This window comes from Cannabis sativa, chromosome 5, assembly GCF_029168945.1.
Source record: "Cannabis sativa cultivar Pink pepper isolate KNU-18-1 chromosome 5, ASM2916894v1, whole genome shotgun sequence".
NCBI classification, from domain to species: domain Eukaryota; kingdom Viridiplantae; phylum Streptophyta; class Magnoliopsida; order Rosales; family Cannabaceae; genus Cannabis; species Cannabis sativa.
This window is the reverse complement of record NC_083605.1, coordinates 3680741-3703269: the sequence shown is the minus strand read 5'-3', so window position 1 is coordinate 3703269 and position 22529 is coordinate 3680741. Positions and strand designations below refer to the sequence as shown.

At 27.1% G+C, this 22529-nt stretch overlaps 3 protein-coding genes across 3 annotated transcripts; 2 read left to right on the top strand and 1 right to left on the bottom strand.

Moving 5' to 3' along the window:
- Window positions 1–1201: 1201 nt before the first annotated feature.
- LOC115717458 (maltose excess protein 1, chloroplastic-like) lies at window positions 1202–5043 on the top strand (the record flags this gene model as incomplete). Its single annotated transcript, XM_061116140.1, has 12 exons — window positions 1202–1245; window positions 2043–2105; window positions 2210–2271; window positions 2374–2492; window positions 3122–3211; window positions 3305–3406; window positions 3500–3618; window positions 3903–3965; window positions 4070–4131; window positions 4227–4330; window positions 4440–4537; window positions 4647–5043. Coding segments are annotated over 10 exons (807 nt in total), but the record flags the coding sequence as incomplete, so codon positions are not given.
- Window positions 5044–8876: 3833 nt separating this feature from the next.
- On the bottom strand, window positions 8877–9849 carry LOC133038092 (ubiquitin C-terminal hydrolase 12-like). The gene is made up of 4 exons (XM_061116139.1): window positions 9767–9849; window positions 9495–9676; window positions 9116–9398; window positions 8877–8991 (listed from the first exon to the last, which is right to left on the bottom strand). Exons 1-4 carry the CDS (start codon window positions 9847–9849, stop codon window positions 8877–8879), a joined length of 663 nt encoding a protein of 220 aa, XP_060972122.1.
- A 7584-nt stretch (window positions 9850–17433) lies between these two features.
- LOC115716219 (uncharacterized) lies at window positions 17434–19886 on the top strand. Its single transcript, XM_061116042.1, has 8 exons — window positions 17434–17809; window positions 18010–18071; window positions 18160–18221; window positions 18514–18643; window positions 18737–18918; window positions 19016–19301; window positions 19418–19572; window positions 19675–19886. Exons 3-8 carry the CDS (start codon window positions 18185–18187, stop codon window positions 19854–19856), a joined length of 972 nt encoding a protein of 323 aa, XP_060972025.1. The 5' UTR covers window positions 17434–17809; window positions 18010–18071; window positions 18160–18184; the 3' UTR covers window positions 19857–19886.
- Window positions 19887–22529: the final 2643 nt, after the last annotated feature.

Below are 22529 nucleotides of genomic sequence, written 5' to 3'. Positions count from 1 at the left end.
TTTCATCAAGTAGTGAGCTGGTGGAGTAGTTCTCATACATTTATTTAAATTTTCTACAAAGCAACAATTGTAACAAAAGAAAAAAAAACAAATTTACATTCGATCATTAAACAACAAATTTGATTATGTATAGTGTCTATTAAAATAAAACAATTGAATAAATATGAATTAAATTTAGATTTAAGAGTGTATTTGATTCCCATAAATAAATTGATAATGATACCTCCATCTCCATCTCCATTTCCAGGATTGTTGTTGTAGCTTTGATTTTGATTTTCAATTAATGCTAAAAATTACAATATCAGTAAAATTTATTTTGAATAGTTGAGAATTCACAAAGATGATAAATAATAATAATACATACCTACTGAATTCGTATTACCCATTGGGGGAGAACTATCAATTTCCTATTTACATTGTTTTTGATTGATAATAAAATTATTAAAGTAAAACTAAAATGGGGTTGAGACCTAATATATATAAGGACATTTATTTTCCATATTTAGTTATGCTAAAAAAAATATATTTGAAACGAAATTTAAATAAATAATTAATTATAAATGCACAAATATCTAAATTCAGAATTATTTAAAAAAGATATTTTATTGATAAAATATTTGTTAAAGATATTTTCTTCCATTTTAATAATAAATTAATTTTAAAAATAAATGCCTTAGAGATCCACTTTCCTAATCCTCATATTATATATTAAATTAAAAACGATTTTATATATATATAGAAACTCTTAATTATGCTTTATAAATATTTATAGAAACTCTTAATTATAGGGATATTTTTTTACGGTAATTTATTCCTAATCTTCATATTATATATTAAATTAAAAACGATTTTATATATATATATAGAAACTGTTAATTATGGTTTATATATATAGAAATTCTTAATTATAGGGATATTTTTTTAGGGTAATTTATTATTTAAATTGAGGCAAATATGTTTAAACAAATGATATTTTCCGTTTAAAAATTATATATTTTTAGAATAATAGGATATATTATAATTGATTATTATTTAGAATAATAATAAGTAAAAAAAAAAAGATAGTAATAATGATTTTGTGTCAGAGTGAGTCAGAAACAATCTTAAGTCTATCTATCTAATTAAAATAATAATAATAAAATAAAATAAAATTGAGTTGTTCTTCTTCTTCTTCTTCTCTCTTCGTCACCCCTAACCCTAAACGCACCTGAGCAGCCTCTCTTCTCTCTGTTCCTTTCAGTTGAGGTTATAATCTTTCATAAATATTTACAACTCTGTTCTTTTATAATGATTTGTTTTTGTGTTTTCTGATCTGAAAATTTTAATCTCTTCGCCCATCTTCTTATTTTACAGAATTTTGTTGTTTGTTATTGTACGGTTTTCCTTCTGTGCTTTAAGTAGAGTTCAAAATAAGAGTATTTGATGAAGAGAAGATAAGAGACTTGACTAATTGAGTAGTAAAGTTTATATTCTTCTTCTTCTTTTTTTTTTTTTTTTTTTGTTTGGTTTTGTTTTCCAGATCTAGATCTAGATCTACACTCAATACCCCATCCCCGGAGGGGCCTCTTATAATCTCTCTCTCTGTTCCCTTCATAGATATATGCAACTCTTTTCTTTTATTATGAGTTCAATTTTAGTTTTTTTTTTTTTTTTTTTTGTGTTTAGATTTCTGTGAATGATTCTGTTCATCAACTGGATGTGTAAGCTGTTAGTATTAATATCCTTACCTATATATATATATATATTATACAAGTGTCCTCACTGAAATCATCTGATCTGACCCCTTTCTCTTCTTCTTAGATATATTCAGACTTGACTAGTAAAGTTTGTCTTTTTTTTGTTGTTGTTGTTGTTTTCCAAATAAGAATGAGATTGATAAGGTTAAGGTTGTTGTTGTTGTTGTTGATGTTGATGCTTATGATGTTTATGTTATGTTATGTTACCAGGTTTCAAGAGCTTCTTCGGTGTTATCCTTTTCCTATTGACCTCATCTAATCAATAGACATGCTAATTTATAAGGTTAAGTTTTGATATGATTACAGGTTTCTCGGTTCTTCTTGGGCTTCATTCTTCTACGGATATGGAAATCTAGCCTGCTTGTACTGGTAAGTTGCTGTGTGACGTTTTTTCGGTTCATTTACAACAGTGTTTTCCTAATCCTATGAATTTTCGATAAGCTTAATTGATGAGACCTTGTGCTTTTCTTCAGGTTCAATAGTATCAGCAAGGAATTCTTCTTGGCAGCAACCGCTGGTTTCGTATTGTGGATAGGTTTGTCTCTCTTAACCGATGCAAAACCCGAAAGAACATGTAAGATTATATTTGTTAAAGTGATATTCTGATTGGCTTTTCCTTACTTCGTTGCTACCACAGTGCTCGTTGTAACGGGTTTGGCTGTTAATTTCTTTAATTACTTCTATTTGCTTAATGATTCGGTGTGGAGATTTTGGGAGGATGTTATTACAGTTGGTGGTTTATCAGCTTTGCCACAGGTTAGGGATTTGAAAGTTGGATTCTAATTGTTTGGATTTTTGGAGTATTTGAGTTTGATTATGCAAATCTGAGAAAGAAAAGAGATGAGATTAAAATCCAATCTTTTACTAAGATTTTGAATGGCTGTGTTGAATTCGAGTTGATTGTGTTTCGATTCTATTTAGGAGTTCGAATTGTTTTGATTTTTGAGTATTTGAGTTAGTTTGATTCAGACTTGAATTCAATGAGATTAAAAATTTAGTCTTTTACTAAGATTTCGAGTAGCTCTGTTGAATTCAATGAGACTAAAAAGGCAGTCTTTAAATAGGATTTCGAATAGCTGTGTTGAATTCAAGTTGATTATGTTTCGATTCTATTTAGGAGTTTGAATTTAAATTCGAATTATTTGAATTTTTGAGTATTTGAGTTTGATTCAGACCTGAATTCAATGAGACTAAAAACCCAGAGACTTTCACTAAGGTTTTGAATAGCTTTGTTGAATTTAAGTTGATTAAAATTCCAGTCTTTAACTAAGATTTCGAATAGCTGTGTTGAATTCAATGAGATTAAAAATCCAGTCTTTTGGTAAGATTTTGAATAGCTGTGTTGAATTCAAGTTGATTATGTTTCGATTTTGAAAAAAATGCAGGTTATGTGGTCCACATTTGTTCCTTATTTACCAAACACTATATTGCCCGGTGCTCTATCGTTTGTTGTAGCTGTTGCAGCTGTTGTTATGGTAAAGCTTTAAACTTTGTTCTTAGATATGTTATGGGTTTTGTTTGTTTAGTTGAATTAGAGTACAAAGATAATGCTTTATGATATTTCTCAGGCACGACTAGGTAAACTATCTGAGAAAGGTACTAAATTTGTTGGAGCCATATCTGGATGGACGGCTACACTCCTCTTCATGTGGATGCCGGTATCACAAATGGTAATAATTTATGTTTTTGTCTGTGTTTCTGTTTCTGCTCAACTGAACCAACTTCACTTTCGAATGTAACCTTGATGATTTTAACTTTTTCAGTGGACAAATTTCCTCAATCCTGACAATATTAAAGGCTTATCACCTGTTTCTATGTTGCTTGCAATGATTGGCAATGGACTCATGATTCCTCGTGCGCTATTAACTCGCGATTTCATGTGGTAATGCATTTTTTCAATCTCATTGTCCATTGCTGTGGTAGTAAGCAGCATTTGTTGTGTCAGGCTCAGATGTCAATGTGTCATTAATTATCTCATTTAGTCTATTTAGAATGTGTTTTCTCATTCTCATTCTCATCATTTCTATTGTTTTGTTTTCATTCCTCTGAACTAAACAGACCCAATCGAAAGAAAAATTTATGTAAACCATTTTATCTCCACACATATAATCATAACATGACAAAACTAAATATAGAAGAAAAGCTCAAGTTTCGATATGATTATAGGTTTCTCGGTTCTTCTTGGGCTTCATTCTTTTACGGATATGGAAATCTAGCCTGCTTGTACTGGTAAGTTGCTCTGTGATGTTTTTTCGGTTCATTTACAACAGTGTTTTCCTAATCCTATGAGTTTTCGATAAGCTTAAGTGATGAGACCTTGTGCTTTTCTTCAGGTTCAATAGTATCAGCAAGGAATTCTTCTTGGCAGCAACCGCTGGTTTCGAACTGTGGATAGGTTTGTCTCTTGTAACCGATGCAAAACCCGAAAGAACATGTAAGATGATTTATGTTAAAGCGATATTCTGATTTTGCTTTTTATTTTATTAACAGGAATGGCTCTATGGAGAGACACTGTAGTTCATGGATATAGCTCACCTTTCACTTCATTGAAAGAGTTGATTTCTGGTTCTTAGAGAGAGTTATTCATCAATTGGGTAGCTTTAAATTGTGTCATTTCAATAAATATTATATTATGAGTAGTTAGAATAATTATTACTTTGTAACCCCTTCATTTTGTAAGAAATTAATAGTAATACCTTGCAGGTTCAGGAACACAATCATCCACACATTCTTTTGCTGCAAATAGGAAACACATTTTGCAAACTTCCTGTTGGGTGGACGACTGAAGCCATGCGAAAATGGTTAGCCTTAATTTTTGTTATTACAATGTTTGACGTTTTTCATTTTCAAACAAAGATGGAAGCAGTTTCATTCTCTTACTTATCATCTTTTTGTTTTTGGCTTTGGAAGATTAGTAACTCGGTTCAAAGTGAAGTCTTGTCTTTTCAAGATGAATTTGTTGCCAGGTATGTTTACTTTATTGAAAAACAAAGTCTTGTTTTGTTGCTACCATTTTATTAGGAAGGAGAGAAAAATTAAGTATAGGAAAAAGTTTATATCTTACTCCTATACTTTAATTTGTTCTTTAAGGCCTAGAAGGAATGACTACTACATTATTAGAGATAGAAGATCAGATTTTGAAAACTCTCTCTGAAGATGATACAAGGCATCTTACCAATTTTGTTACCTAAAGAAAAAAGTAGTAAATGCTTCTATTCTAATAAATTCATTCATTCACTTAAAAAAAGAGGGAAAAGAAAAATCTGAAACTTTGATTTTCAAATATGTCAATCTATCATTGTCAAAACTACCTGTTTCATTACAAGTCTAACTATATATATATATATATAATATGTCGATAATTCAAGATGATACAAGGCATCTTGCCAATTTTGTTACCTACAGAAAAAAGTAGTAAATGCTTCTATTAATCTGAAACTTTGATTTTCAAATATGTCAATCTATCATTGTCAAAACTACCTGTTTCATTACAAGTCTAACTATATATATATAATATGTCGATAATTCTCATGGCCTCCTCATTTCTGATTTCTCTTCATTGCAATCGTTCATAACTTGCTTGGGCTCTTACTGCGTTCAAAACCCAAAAAGTAGCATTCTTCAACATGTGAAAAACCCAAACGGTTGCATTTTTCAGCCCCCCTGCCATCTTAACAAGCCAGTTCCAAAGATGGTAAACAATTATACCTGAAAGTATTCCTAATGCAGGGCCAATTCCTTTCAGCAATGAGTAGCTTCCATCGATTAAAAATTCAATCGCTGTTGCCACTACCACCAAAGACACAACCGATACGTGAATGCAACAAATTGATAGAAATTTTAGGAATTCCTTAGCTCCGTCATGAGTGTTGAATTTTAGAAGAAATAATATGAGCAACGATGCGGTTGATGATGAAAAACAAACAATAGATGCAATGTTATATAATTTGAAAGAAGGCATTTCATTAAAGCGAGCGTTATTGTTAGAGTACCCTCCCGGGATACTTACTAGTGCACTTATGGACAGTGCCATTAGTGCTAACGCTAATGCCCCATAAGTTGCAACATAATTCCCGACCGGTGAGTTGAAGCTATCAACTTCAACAACTTCTTCTCTGTTTCCCATTTCTATATCTACAAAATGATGCACAAAATGATTTTAAGAAAAAAAAAAAGTGTAGCTCCATTGTTTACTTTTAAATTTAACAATAAATATGGAAGAAATTCTTGAGCAATAAATGAAGTTATCAAATCCTCTTTACAATTTTATTATCAATATGGAAGAAATTCTATAGAATAGGGAATGCAATAAAATTAAATGAAGAAACTAAATACTTAAGTACCTGTTCCAGTTCCAGCCATTTTTTTTAGCAGCAATGAGTTTTCAGCAGCAATGAGTTTTCAGCAGCAATGAACACCAGAACAAGGAAGAAGATGAAAAAGGAAGAAGATGGCTAGGGTTTTTCAGTAGGGTTACATTTTTCTATTTTTTACTTTTTCACCGTTTATGTGTAGGCCCATGAGGTCCAGTCCAAAATTAGTTTATTTTAGTTTTTTTTTTATTTTTTTATTTTTTTTTTTATTTATGATTGTGGACAAATACCATTTAGAATAAATAAAGCCAAATATATTGTAACATTAATAATAATAATAATAATAATAATTAAGAGTTAAAAATACTGAAATGTTATTATATATATCTAACAACTATTAATAATAAATAAATAAACAAAGTGAAAATTTAAAACAAATTAAGTTAAGGTGGTTATTTGTAACGCCCTTACTTACGTAAAATAAGATACTAATGTTGCCTTTATAAAAAATAAATAACAATTTTCAAAACATGGGTACTCAGTTGAAAATAAAGTATTACCACTCAGGGAAAAGTAATAGAAAATTTAAATGACAACATCCTCGATAAGTTTAATAAATTAAAAAAAAAACTTTCAGGAAGATGGCCAAGACCACACGCAGATTACATGATCACACGAGATACACCCCATGCCGCCGTACTCAACTTGTCACCGAAAGCTTATAGGCTTACTTATCTGCACATAGGGGATAAATAAGGGGTGAGCTGTAAAGCCCAAGAAGGAAAATCAAAATACTATGTACCAAAGCATTCACACATCATAGCACAAACATATACATCAAACATACAATAACCTAATCATAAGTATAAATAGAGGCAGCCACACAAATACTGAAATACCACACACTCACACTCCATCTTCCATACAAATCTGGAGTGTCTTACGTTCTTAACCAGAACGCAGTACCAATAACCAGTGCACACTTACGTACACTGCCTCACTTACCACATCACCATACATGTGTGGTTTCCAACCACTTCCAAGTACCTGGAACATGATTAAACAACCATATACAATTCATCGATAAAACACTATTTCACCGAAACTATCACATTCCATAGTTTCAATACAGTTTATTCAAGCAGCCATACTAGATACTCAAACCATATAAAAAGCAAGTATAAAGTATACGATACCTTCTAGGCCCTATAACATTTAACGCCCTATAACATTTAACGAAATCCTTAGTCCACCGATAAACTGAATATATTTATTACTCTTACTGTACAGCAACTTTAGCCTAGAATTTGACTTATAAAACGTTTGAATTAGAAGTCCTACTGTTCACAAAGTTTTTAGTTAATTGAAAGACCTTTCTAACGGTATAAAGATCATCAAAATCGGAGCTATAACCTAGGAGTTATGCATGTTTTCTCAAAACAGTTTCTTTAAAATCCTGGATCATGCCGATTTCTGAATACAGCCCAAAAATAAAAGTTTTAAAAATAGTTACACCCCGATCTAGACAATACTTTATTCATAAAAAATGTAGCTATTTTCCTAAGCTTTAAAACGAGATAAAGATCTTTTAAAATAGATCAAAAGTGAGAGAGATATTGAATTTTTACTGAAGACACTTTTTCTGAAACAAAACTTAAAACGAAATACCATAACCGAGTAAAGATCCTAACTTTTAACTGGTAAGAACTCCGAACTAGGGAAAGGTTTCTTCAAAGAAAATATGGATTATTGAATTATCTTTCTAACAGTACAAGAATCGCTGTAAAATAATAGATATCGAGAGAGATATCACACTTTTACTAAGGCAATATCGGAAAGAAATTTTAAAAAAACTGTAAATCGACAGTCAGTGTAAAACATGAATTTTTTTGACATCGAAATACTCAGAATTAGGAAAGAGTTTCTTCATAAAAAATATAAATAATTAAATTATCTTTAAAACAGTACCTAGATCACTGAAAACGGACCTATGGGGAGAGAGATATGATAGTTTTATGAAAGCCTATTTCTCTGAAAACGAAAATAAAAACAACTACGAATTTTACCTGAAGATGTCGAAGACACAGAACGATGATCGGTTGATTGCTGACCTCGAAGCTCTTAAGATTAAAACAATTGATTTGGTTCAATAGAGAGGATAAAAAAAATTGAGAGATGGTGAGAATAAAGGAATACGATACTATCTGGCTGCTAGGGTTCTAGAGTATATACGTATATAACATATCGTATAATAGGTTTAAATTTAAAAATAAAAATCTAACTAATCAGATAAAATTATGCTGATTTAAATTTAAATTTTAAATTTTAAACTAACTAATCTAATGCTTCACTATTTATTTATTTCACTATTTAATATATATATCATTTTTTTTTCTCAGTCACACACGCACAACAACAACAATAAAAATAATAATAATAATAATAATAAATAATAATAATAATAATAATATAATTGTATCACACTTAATATACTAAATACCAATATATATATATATATAAACTGGTTATTACACTATTATGTACTCAATTTATAATTTTTGTAGGTTTGGAAGATGTTGAAACTTTAGTACGTGAGATAAGAGAGAAATCAACTTCTAGAATTCATTAATCTCAAACAACCCCAACCATTACTTTTGCCACGATAACATTTATTAACTGCACAATTTGTAATCAAAAAATATGATCATGAGTTTAGATAATATATATATATATATACTAATTTAATTATTAATGGTTAAGAAAAACAAATGTATTTTGAGTAATGACCTTTATATTCTTTGTTTTTAGAATTAAGTTGATTAATTACTCAGAGACAAAACTCAACATAAGTTGTTGATTCTTTTGGATGTTCCATCATTAAAAACATTGCCAACGATTTTCCATCTCTGCTTAGTTGCCCGTTTGGACCGATACTTAAATGCCTATGTAGAAGAAAAACAATTAATTAAATTAAAAGAATTAACAAGAATATTAATTTGAATATCTACCAATATCAATAATTATATATATGTATATATTTTTATGAGTTTAAGTATATATACGTACCACTCTATTGCTCCAGAAAAAAATACTTGAGAATTGTGTTCATATTTGTTCGTTATCTTAAAAAATTCTTTAATTTCCCAACGAAAGATAGGATTATCTATGAATCGACGTTGAACTAAAAGTGTTGCGGAAATTGGAGCAGTTTGATTTATGGTAAAAACTTCAGCTCCAAATACACACGAGTCATTAACCACGTATCCATTATGCACATCTTTGAATGTTTCAAGTGATATTATTTGTTCAAATCCCCATTCTTTCTTCATCTCGTGAAAACGTCTCACAACTACAAATATCAAATTATCAAAAAAAATTGTATATTATACAATTGATAAAAATTAATCATGGGGATTTATTATTACATATCATCAACATTAATTACCTTGAAAGACCAAATAATTATCTTTTGTTTGATTATAGACAAACAAAGTGAAGTTAACATTAACCTCCCAATTAATACTCGGAGCAATATCATCACTCTCATCATCATCATCATTGCACCATATTATCGTCAAGTACAAAGACAAGTAATTTTTATCATTATTTGGATAAAATGACAATTGCCTATACATATATAATAGAATATTAATAATTAACAATAGTAGAAATTGATTTAGTTCATATTAATATTAAAGTATATGATACACATACTACCGTTTGTATCTACTGGCTTCAAATACAGAACCCTTGTGTTTATTTATTGATTTTGAGAACAAACTGAACGAATCAACTTTCATCGTGTAGTGAGCTGGTGGAACTTTTCTTATACATTTATTTAAACTTTCTACAAAACAATAAATGTATCAAAAAATAAAAATAAAATGAGATTTATATTTGATAAATAGATAGCACAATATAAATTAAATTCAAATTTAAGAATTTTAATCTCGTCTAAAAACACAAACATGTGTTTGATTTTGAGTTAATAGATATTGAAGATTATAATTTCATTTTGAATACTTGAAATTCACAAATAAAGCATTACTAATAAGATTAGTAATATTATTATTAAAATTATATATTATTAATCAATTAATTTAAATGAATTATAATAATAATAATAAACCCAAGAATATATTACTAATCTTCACAAACTCAAGAAAATATATTTAGTGCTAAAACTAAGACTAAATGGTTTAGGGTTTGAATATATATATAGATATAAAAAAAAAATATCCCTAGAGTTTCTATATAAAATCGTTTTTACCGTAAATAAATACAAAATTGTTTTTAATATATAATATGAGGATTAGGAAAGTTGATCTCTAAGGCATTTATTTCTAAATTAATTTATTATTAAAATAGAAGAAAATATCTTTAAAAAATAATTTATCATATTTTCCTTTTGTATATATATTTTGTATTTCTATGCCTTTATAATAAATAAAGATATTTTGAGTGTTTGATACACGAAATTTTCTCTAAATTAACCAACTATCAGTAATCAAAATTACACCTAATATTGTTTTCAAAAAATTACACCTAATATTCAGTTTTTTTTCTTTAAAAAAAGAAAGAGAAAATTTTCTTCTTCTTCTTTTTTTATTTATTTTTTATTTTTTTACAAAAATGCACCACAATTTGAGAGTTTATGAGTATGTGTGTCGAGTAGCTTCAGTTAATCTTTCTACAAATGCATTATATATATATATATTTATATATAACATGTATATAAATATTTAATCTATTAAAGATGAAAAAGTAAAAATTATCACTTTGGTTATGAATACGTTTATTGCTTTATTTTAATTTTTAACAATTAAGTTTTCGTTTTAATAGAAAAAGTTTCAAATCCAAATGTATATGATTAAAAGTTCAATTTATAATTGTATGTGTAGTGTATATAATAGAAAAATTAAAAAGTAAGGAAATTACACTCTATACTTTTTTATATTATTTTCTTTTATTTTTACCCTCTTTTTTAAAGTTTATTATTTTTAACTCTTTTTTTAAACATTGTACCAATTTTGCCCCTGTCAGATACTCTCCATGTGACTCTCTTATGTCAGGGTATTTTAGGTACAATACATATAAAAAGAGGTATGTTTCAAATAAATATAAAATTAAAGACAAATTTGGTTAATTAATTAATAAAAGAGGCATTTTTCAACTTACCCCTTAAAAATAATGGATGTCTTCTTAGTTAAATTTGCTTAATTTTGTGATATAAGCATATTTTTGTAGATAGAGTAAATAAAAGGATAAAAGGAAAGGTTACAAGCCCAAATGCAAGCCCAATTAAAATTATTTTTCAGAAATAGCCTAATTAACGTTTTCTTTTTATATATATAATTACGAGAGGTGTTCATCTAATTCAATTTGTTCTATTTTGCTCATAGTACATTTGATCCGCACTAAGTACAGATTTCATTTTTTGGATCCAATCCAATCCGCACAATAGCTTAAATCCAATCCAATCTGCAAAGGTGCAGATTGGATCGATTATTTTAGATTAGTTACGTACTTTTTAATATTTAATTATTTAATATTTATGAAAAAAAATATTTTTTTTCACATAACTAGCAACAAAATAAAATAAATTATTATTATTTTATGTCTTCAATAACAAATTAAAGTAAATAAAATAACAAATAACAAATTTAAAAAAAAAAAAACAGAAAAAAAATTGTATGTATAAAAAAATGTTTAATTTTGTTTTACATTGTATATAGAAAAAAATTATATATAAAAATGGAATATACATGTGATCTATTAAGTTTTGAAATATAATATCTATTCTATATAAAGTGTGTCTTTATAACAGAATTCTTAGTTTATGAGAAATTCATGGGTGACTTTTTATTTATATTAAAAATGAAATAGTTTATTAATAAAAATAAAATGGTTTATGAGAAATTCATGAGTTACTTTTTATTTATATATAATAAAATAAATAAAATAAATCTCATTAAATCTAAAAAATACGATTGAGTTTTTGCTGTTGTACATCTACGATTGACTTTTCTAAATATACTTATGTTATTTAGTTGGATTTTATTCTAAATAAGAATTTACTACTATTTATATATATATTATATTTATATATATATATTGCTAAAGAATTTTTTTATTTCTTTTTTTGGCTCGATCAGGTTATAATTGTTTGCCTCCACATCTGAATCCATAAAATGTGGCTCGATCATATATATATATATATAATATTATTGGGTGATTTTTTTAAAAAATATTTTTTATATATAAAATGTGGCCATGTAACAGAATTCTTGGTTTAATGTTATTATTTATTTTTCTGTCAAAATGTTAACAGAATATTCTGATTAGAAAACGTTAATTATAATTGATTAATTTTAGCTAAATAATCCTACCAAAATTTAATCTAACAAATCTCTCTCTAGAGCAAAAACCCTAGCCTCCAACACAACCTTTACCAGTTTATAACATTAGTTATAATTTCTTAAGTTATATTTTATAATTTTCATTTTCATTTTAAAATTTAAAAAATACTAATGAAGACAACATGCTACATGCTATTATACAAAAATATTGCATTTATATATCCTACGATGTTTCAAAAATACTTTGAAAAGTTCATCTTGAATTAATTATTAATATGTAATAAAAGATATTAGTTATTATATTATTACTTCAAACAAAGGAAAGTTCTAGCCGTGCTTCTACTTTCTAATCATAAATCTCAATTTTGGCTTCTTTAACCAGCTGCCACACACAAGTTACTTACTCTGAATTTATAACTATTTACAATTTTTTAACACTAAAAAAGTTACCGAGTTTGTTTTCTATAGCTCTACTTATTAAGGTAGAAAAATATTTTTAGATTGACTCCTCTATTCCGTTTATTAAATGAATTATTTTCAAGTTGACACATTAATTAACTTAAAAATGACACAATAATGACCTACTACAAAGTATACACTTATATTCATTCTATTTATTGAGAATCAAAACTTCAATCTTCTTCACTAGATTAGCCAGACACACACAATATTTGGACATAAACACATGACACAATATTATAACTCAAACTCAGAAACACTTAGTCGAAACTTGAATGAATAATGCCACTCTTTTAAGTTTTAAGATTGTATATGACTAGGAAATTTTAGTTATTGTATTATCATTCCTGCTACATAGTTGATCATTTTTAGATTTTTGATGTGAAATTTCGTATTGTGAGCTTTTTAGAGTTTCTAATAGACTTCAATGAGTAATAGATTTATATAATTATACTTGGAATAAATTTTGATAATGTTGTTTGGTGGATTCCTATTTTGTTATTAGGTAACATAATATTATTATTCGTTAGGTCTGTCACAATTATTAAGTGAGAATGAATCAATTTACAAACCTTTCACTATATTGAAAGGTGAGATTGATTTTAATATGAGCTTAATTATATTTTTTTTTATTTTGTATATCTATTGTTTTATTTGAAAACAGGTGAATAAATGACTACACTATATACAACAATTAAGGACATCACTCCAACTACAGAAAGTTGGAAGAATAAAATGAGAGTGTTAGAAAAATTTGAAAAGTGGACAAATAAGAGTTCATCACTCAAATATCAAAAGCTTAATGTTAACAGACAAAAAAGTATACAATCAGTTAATTTACTGTTGAAATTGTCAATACTCTACTAATAAATTTTATATTTTCTGAATTTTGCCTGTACACGCGTTGCAACAAATTATTATTTCATAAATATATTTTTTTTCCTTAAAATTGAACATAGGGTAATGATGTTGAACCTAATAACTAATAATATATTTTTTTAAAAAATTTAATTGTATCATTTTTTAATAACGTAGAAAAAACTAGCATTAAATTTAGTACACGTGTCTCGCACGTAACTTTTTGCTAGTATATATATATTTACTAGAAAAAAAACTACGTGCGAGGCACGTATACTTAGTATACTTAGTAATTTTATGTTAGGTGTTACCTACTTCATTTAAAACTGATACAATAAATAATTGAAGAAAAATTATTATTAGTTATTGTTTGAGATTATTTTTAGAGGTACATTTATATTGATTAGTCAACCTCTGATTAGATGAAATGAACGATGCAAAGATGTATACTAAATAATGCCCAAAAAACAATGTTAAAGTGCTTCCTTTATCACATTCACACAAGTAGTTTCACTTTCTTTGTTGACTTTGTTAATAATATATCTATACATATTTAGAACAATAACTATTTAAATTTTCCAAGACAAAATGAGTTCTCAAAAGCCCATTTTCTTCTTCTTCATCATCATCATCATTAGTTGTAGCTTCTCTTCAATTTTTGCTCAACAGCCATATGTGAGAGAAGACACAACTGAATGTGAAAAAAAGGATAACTCAACCTCTTCTCTTGGCTACTCTGCAATGATCTAAACAGAACATGTCAACCTTTCATTACTTTCAGAGTTGTGCCTCCTTACACAACCTTGGCAGCAATCTCAAACCTTTTGGCTACAGACCCTTCTCAGATTTCTGCAATAAACTCCAATAAGACAACCTTTGATACAAACAAATTGGTCATAATATAACTTTGTCTTCTTCGATTACTGTTGGTAGAAGCCCTGCCGGTTTGAATGGTCCGAAAGTAGGGGCCATACTGAAGATAGGGGTAGCATTTCCAAGTCCAAGGAGTGCCATTGTACGCACCAACTGTTCTCTTGTGACTGCATCGATGCCCTTTACGATCTATTTGAATATCAAAGGTAATGGTCAAACTTCAGAGAAAATTCACAATCTATTATTTGCGTATTAAAGTAAAGCTCAAACTTAATTCAGTGCTGGATGAAAACTAAGTGAAAAAAAGACCATGAAACCAAAGCTCAAATCTGTGCATGCAGAAAAAGTGAAATGGAGTTCTACAGATTCATAAAAAAATCGTCACTATGAGAAGTACCTCGTCCAGAAGAAATTCTCAGAAGAAGTTTCCTTTATCAGATAGAAGGAATCCCAAAGCTGCCCTTGTTTGGACCGGCTCCTGTTGAGATAGATTTGGTAGCATTAATGGGAATGCATTTTCTGCTGTACGTTGCATCAGGCTGAGTTCGGCCATATCACCATTCAGATCCTCTCCACCTCCACTTTTAGCAGCCGTTATGAAATTCTCAAAGGCTTGCATAACATCAATGAATCTTTCTGCATCAAAAACTCTAGATTTCCCGTATATTGTATAGCGTAAAGCATTCCTTAGACGTGGAGATTCATCAGTTAGGAGCCTCTGATAGTGAAAGGAAGGAGTTAGAAAACAAAACATAATAAATTTCAGTTATTCAATCAAATAGTATTTGCACAAAAACATGCCCTGATCTAAGTACGTCATCAGACAAAATAAAAAAAAAACCCACTCAAAATATCTTTATTTATTATAAATGCTAATAATAAAGTTAACTGAAACCAGTTTCATCAGGCAATCAAATAAAAAAACACACACACACACAAAAATACAAAAAAAAAGTACTAATCACAAATATAATCAAAACAACACATAATGCATATCAATAATTTAAAAACAAAATATAAGTATTCGAACCTAGAAACAAAATAATAAAAAATTAACTTAAAATAAAAAATTTGTAATAACATAGTGAAACTATTTTTTTATTCTTTTAATGAAATTATTAGTTTCTTTCAATGTTGATGAAACTGATTTTTAAAGTTTGTATTATTTTTAGATTGAAATTTTTTATATTATTTTTTTTTCAGGATGATGTTGATGAAACTGGGTTTTTTTTTTCTGCTGCTTTAAATGAAATAATTATTTTGTAACAAAAAAGCAAAGAAAAAAAAAACACAAACAGTGGTTTAAATAAAAAGACAAGTTTAATTTCTGTAAAAAAAAATAATATCTACAGTTCATATCATTTTTTATTTATTTTAGTGTTTTATTTTTTAAAAAAGAAAAAATAAATAAAAAAACACAAATTTAAAGTTTTTTATGGCATTCCTCATGTCCTTTTCCCATATTTGTAAGTTTTTTTTTAAAAAAATACCATATTTAGTGTAATTAAGTTTTTATGCCATATATATCAAACTTATCTTTATTTTTCCATATTTTTGTAAATAGTCCAAAAAAAAAAACTTTAATTGGGCTATTTCTGAAAAATAATTTAAATTGGGCTTGCATTTGGGCTTGTAACCTTTCCTTTTATCGTTTTATTTACTCTATCTACAAAAATATGCTTATATCACAAAATTAAGCAAATTTAACTAAGAACAAAGACATCCATTATTTTTATTTGAGTAATTTGCGGCATGAATACCTAAGTTTAACTCCCAATTGTAAATAAATACCTAAGTTTAATTTTTAGCGGTAATAATACCTAAGTTATAATTCTAGAACTTTTGTAGGTTAATTGTTAAGTAAATTGTCATGTGGCAATTCGTAATTGGTCCAAGTCATTAAATTTTTATTTCTTTAAAAAAATTAATTAAAATATACCAATAAGAAAATAGCACGTGGATAATGACATAATATTTTAACGGTTAGGTACTTACAGAGTTCTAAAAATATAACTTAGGTATTATTACCGCCAAAAATTAAACTTAGCTATTTATTTGCAACTGGGAGTTTATACCGCATATTACTCTTTTTATTTTTTCTATTATATACACTACACATATAATTATAAATTGAACTTTTAATCATATGCATTTGGATTTGAAACTTTTTCTATTAAAACGAAAACTTAATTGTTAAAAATTAAAATATAGCAATAAACTTATTTATAACCAAAGTGATAATTTTTACTTTTTCATCTTTAATAAATTAAATATTTATATACATGTTATATATATAATGCATTTGTACAAAGATTAACTGAAGCTACTCTTTAATTTTTATGACACACATACTCATAAACTCTCAAATTGTGGTGTATTTTTGTGAAAAAAAAGGAAAATTTTCTTTTTTGTTAAAAAAAATGAATATTAGGTGTAATTTTTTGAAAAAAATATTAGGTGTAATTTTGATTAATGATAGTTACTCAAAATATCGCTTTTACAAAAAAAAAACCCACTCAAAATATCTTTATTTATTATAAATGCATAGAAATACAAAATAAATATACAAAAGGAAAATATCATAAATTATTTGTTAAAGATATTTTCTTCCATTTTAATAATAAATTAATTTTAAAAATAAATGCCTTAGAGATCCACTTTCCTAATCCTCATATTATATATTAAATTAAAAACGATTTTATATATATATAGAAACTCTTAATTATGCTTTATAAATATTTATAGAAACTCTTAATTATAGGGATATTTTTTTACGGTAATTTATTCCTAATCTTCATATTATATATTAAATTAAAAACGATTTTATATATATAGAAACTGTTAATTATGGTATATATATAGAAATTCTTAATTATAGGGATATTTTTTTAGGGTAATTTATTATTTAAATTGAGGCAAATATGTTTAAACAAATGATATTTTCCGTTTAAAAATTAAATATTTTTAGAATAATAGGATATATTATAATTGATTATTATTTAGAATAATAATAAGTAAAAAAAAAAAGATAGTAATAATGATTTTGTGTCAGAGTGAGTCAGAAACAATCTTAAGTTTATCTATCTAATTAAAATAATAAAATAAAATAAAATAAAATTGAGTTGTTGTTCTTCTTCTTCTTCTCTCTTCGTCACCCCTAACCCTAAACGCACCTGAGCAGCCTCTCTTCTCTCTGTTCCTTTCAGTTGAGGTTATAATCTTTCATAAATATTTACAACTCTGTTCTTTTATAATGATTTGTTTTTGTATTTATTTACTGTAAAAACGATTTTATATATAGAAACTCTAGGGATATTTTTTTTATATATCTATATATATATATATATATTCAAACCCTAAACCATTTAGTCTTAGTTTTAGCACTAAATAAATTTTCTTGGGTTTGTGAAGATTAGTAATATATTCTGAGTTTTCAATGGGTAATGCTAATGCTACTCCATCACCATCACAAGGTAATATTTTGATTATTATTATTTTTTTTTAATATCTATATATATATTCAAACCCTAAACCATAATAAATTTTCTTGGGTTTGTGAAGATTAGTAATATATTCTGAGTTTTCAATGGGTAATGCTAATGCTACTCCATCACCATCACAAGGTAATATTTTGATTATTATTATCATTATAATTCATCTAAATTAATTGATTAATAATATATAATTTTAATAATAATATTACCAATCTTATTAGTAATGCTTTGTTTGTGAATTTCAAGTATTCAAAATGAAATTATAATCTTCAAAATCTATTAACTCAAAATCAAACACATGTTTGTGTTTTTAGACGAGATTAAAATTCTTAAATTTGAATTTAATTTATATTGCGCTATCTATTTTTCAAATATAAATCTCATTTTATTTTTATTTTTTGTTACATTTATTGTTTTGTAGTAAGTTTAAATAAATGTATAAGAAAAGTTCCACCAGCTCACTACACGATGAAAGTTGATTCGTTCAGTTTGTTCTCAAAATCAATAAATAAACACAAGGGTTCTGTATTTGAAGCCGGTGGATACAAATGGTAGTATGTGTATCATATACTTTAATATTAATATGAACTAAATGATCAATTTCTACTATTGTTAATTATTAATATTCTATTATATATGTATAGGCAATTGTCATTTTATCCAAATAAAGATAAAAATTACTTGTCTTTGTACTTGACGATAATATGGTGCAATGATGATGATGATGAGAGTGATGATATTGCTTCGAGTATTGGTTGGGAGGTTAATGTTAACTTCACTTTGTTTGTCTATAATCAAACAAAAGATAATTATCTGGCCTTTCAAGGTAATTAATGTTGATGATATGTAATAATAAATTCACATGATTAATTTTTATCAATTGTATAATATACAATTTTTTTTTATTAATTTAATATTCGTAGGTGTGAGGCGTTTTCACGAGATGAAAAAAGAATGGGGATTTGAACAAATAATATCACTTGAAACATTCAAAGATGTGCATAATGGATATGTGGTTAATGACTCGTGTGTATTTGGAGCTGAAGTTTTTATCATAAATCAAACTGCTCCAATCTTCGCAACACTTTCTGTAGTGCAACGTCGATTCATGGATAATCCTATCTTTCGTTGGGAAATTAAAGAATTTTCTAAGATAATGAACAAATATGAACACAATTCTCAAGTGTTTTCTTCTGGAGGAATAGAGTGGTACGTATATATACTTAAAACTCATAAAAATACATACACATGTATATTGTATTGGTATTCAAATTAATATTCTTGTTAATTCTTTTAATTTAATTAATTGTTTTTGTTCTACATAGGCATTTAAGTATCGGTCTAGACGGTCAACGAAGCATAGATGGAAAATCGTTGACAATGTTTTTAATGATGGAACATCTAAAAGAATCAACAACTTATGTTGAGTTTTGTCTCCGAGTAATTGATCAACTTAATTCTAAACACAAAGAATTTAAAGGTTATTACTTACATGTATTTTTTTAAAAAAATTAATAACCAAATTAGTATATATATATTATCTAAACTCATGATCATATTTTTTTTATTACAAATTGTGCAGTTAATAAATGTTATCCTGGCAAAAATAATGGTTGGGGTGCGAGATTATTGTCACTGGAAGATCTTCACAATAATTCAAATTATTATGTTGTTAAAGATACTCTAATTCTAGAAGTTGATTTCTCTCTCATCTCACGTACTAAAGTTTCCACATCTTCCAAACCTACAAAAATTATAAATTGAGTACATAATGAGTTAATTATTTGTTTTAAATTTTCAGTTTGTTTAATTATTAGTTATTTTTTAATTATTTAACTATTCATAGTTTACGTATTTGAAAATTTTAACCAATTACATATTTAGTTTTTTTTTTTTTTGAGAAAATGTATCAGTGTTGATTTTTAAAATTGAAAAAATAATATAATTAATCAATAAATACTTTTAATTATAAATATTTTAATTCTAAACTGATATTAATAGTATATTATTTGCCAAAGAAGAACATGATGCTCTAACTAATTAAATATTTTGGCTTTTTTTTTTCTGCAGTACTAGTTTGGTTTTAGTCCTTAATTGATTTACTTGATATAACTTTAAACATAAAAAATAACAGATCAATATAATCACTTTTAGATTTTTTAACGATTCACTTGATGATTTTTATTATGATGCTTTTAAAAAGATAAGAGATAATATAATTAATAGAACATAAGTTTTTCTTTTTTCCCTTTTTAATTATAATTTACTTGACTACTTTTACTTGTTTGAAAAATATATCCTCTCACAATATTATCAAAGTTCACTCAAAAAATAATAAGTGAAGGTTACCCATTATTAAAAATTAAAATTTGAATTTCGTGTTTGTTAAAATATTTAAAATATAGACATAGATAGATTTTTTTTTTCTATTTAATTATATAAATAAATATATAGTCAAATTGCTTTAAAAAAGTATAAATATATATAGTCAAAATTGACTTCAAATTATATTGGTTTAAATGAAAATCATAAATAATTTAAATCACATTTAAATATCTATCAAATTTAAATTCAATTCTTTATCCTAATTAAATTTCAATTTTAAAATATCTAAAAATAAATAAAATCACATGTATTTTAGTAAATAATAAAACTAAAACAGAACCCAACCCTTAAAAATGCATATATATATATATATAAATCTATTCTATTAGTGTGCCTCCAATTTGAGAAAAACCAAAATTAGGTCAAATCTGCGATTTCCGTACCAAGTCGCGACTAGCATTTAAGCTGGTCGCGACTACAGGCAAAACTCGAAAAACCGAGTTTCTCCCAATTCTCGAAGTCGTGACCAAAGTCGCGACCAGGAAAAAGGGTCATGACCTGGCTCTCTGGAGGTCGCGACTACTGACGCGTCTGGAGTCGAATTTTCCAATTTTTTCCAAGTTTGTCCCAGTTTTTCGCCATTTAACTGAATTTGAACTTTAACACCCTGGGAACCTGAAATAATGAAAATCAAGCGTAAAACTGCTCCAAATTAAGACACCAATAGACGAGATAATGCTAACTTTAAAGACCCGAAACAGAAGCTAATTATAACCTAACAGAGCCCAACCCTTAAAAATACATATATATATATCCTTGGAGCGCTAATTTTTGTATAGAATTTTTATATATAACCAATTAATTAGAGGAAATTACACTATATACCTTTTTTATATTGTCTTTTTTTATTTTTACCGTCTTTTTTAAAGTCTCATTTTTAACTCACTACTACAATCTTGGCCTTTAGAGGCTGTTTTTTCACTCCCACTTATAAAAAGGGAAGCTAAAGGGTGTGAAAATACCCGTTTTTTTCGAAATTGACATTTAGAGGCGGTTTTTTGATAAAAACCGTAGGTATAAAATTGCATTATACCATTTAGAGGCGGTTGGGAAATAATTTTTTTTTTTTTTATGTTAAGCCCTATGCCGTCGGTTCCTCTATAGGAACCGACGGCATAGGTGTACACGTGTTTGTCGACACGTGTACTTATGCCGTCGGTTCCTATAAAGGAACCGACGGCATAGGGTTATAAAACAAACCCCTCTGTCTGATGTTCTTCCTCACTCGACCAAACCCAGCCAAAGCACCAAAGAACCAGCACCCAGCAGAGACGAAAAACCCTCGCCGACCACCGCCTCCACCACCCATTTCTCCCCCATTTCTCAACCATTTGAGCCCATTTTTGTTGCAAAATCTTCTATTTTCGATACTTAATCCTATACACCCAAAAAGTTTTAATTTTTTTCCCTATTTCTCTGTCATCCGAACCTATACAAAAATAGTGGGTATAACTCCGGCCACCATTTTTTGTTGAGAAAACATTGAATCTCAACCTCTTTTAAGGTATAAATATAGTTTCTATTCATTTTTATAATGTACATTGTTTTATTTTTAGTTTTTGTAAATTATTTTTTGGGTTTTTTAATTTTAATGGTAATATTGTTGTGTTGTATGTGTATAGTGCCCGGATTTTTTACGGAATTGCTCGTCGGATTGCGGTTATTAGGTAAAAATTTAAAGCTCAACATATAGTATATATATGTAATTTTATATTTTATTGAATATGTGTGTATATAATGTGTGTATATTAGTGTGTGTATAGTTTAGAAATAAAAATTTTAAAATTAAATTAGTGTGGGAAATAATTTTTTTTTGAGATAATAGTGTGAGATATAATTGATTATATATATATGTATGTATAATTTAGTAACTAAGTAACTTGTTACTATTTTTAATAACTAGTTATAAGTAATGAAATAATTATTTTTGCAATTTCGTTATATTTGTTTATATTGTAGGTTCGGTATAATTTTGTGTGTAGTGTATTTGAGCTTGCATTGATAGGTATATACTTTAACTAACTTTTTCTTATTATATAATTAATTATCATA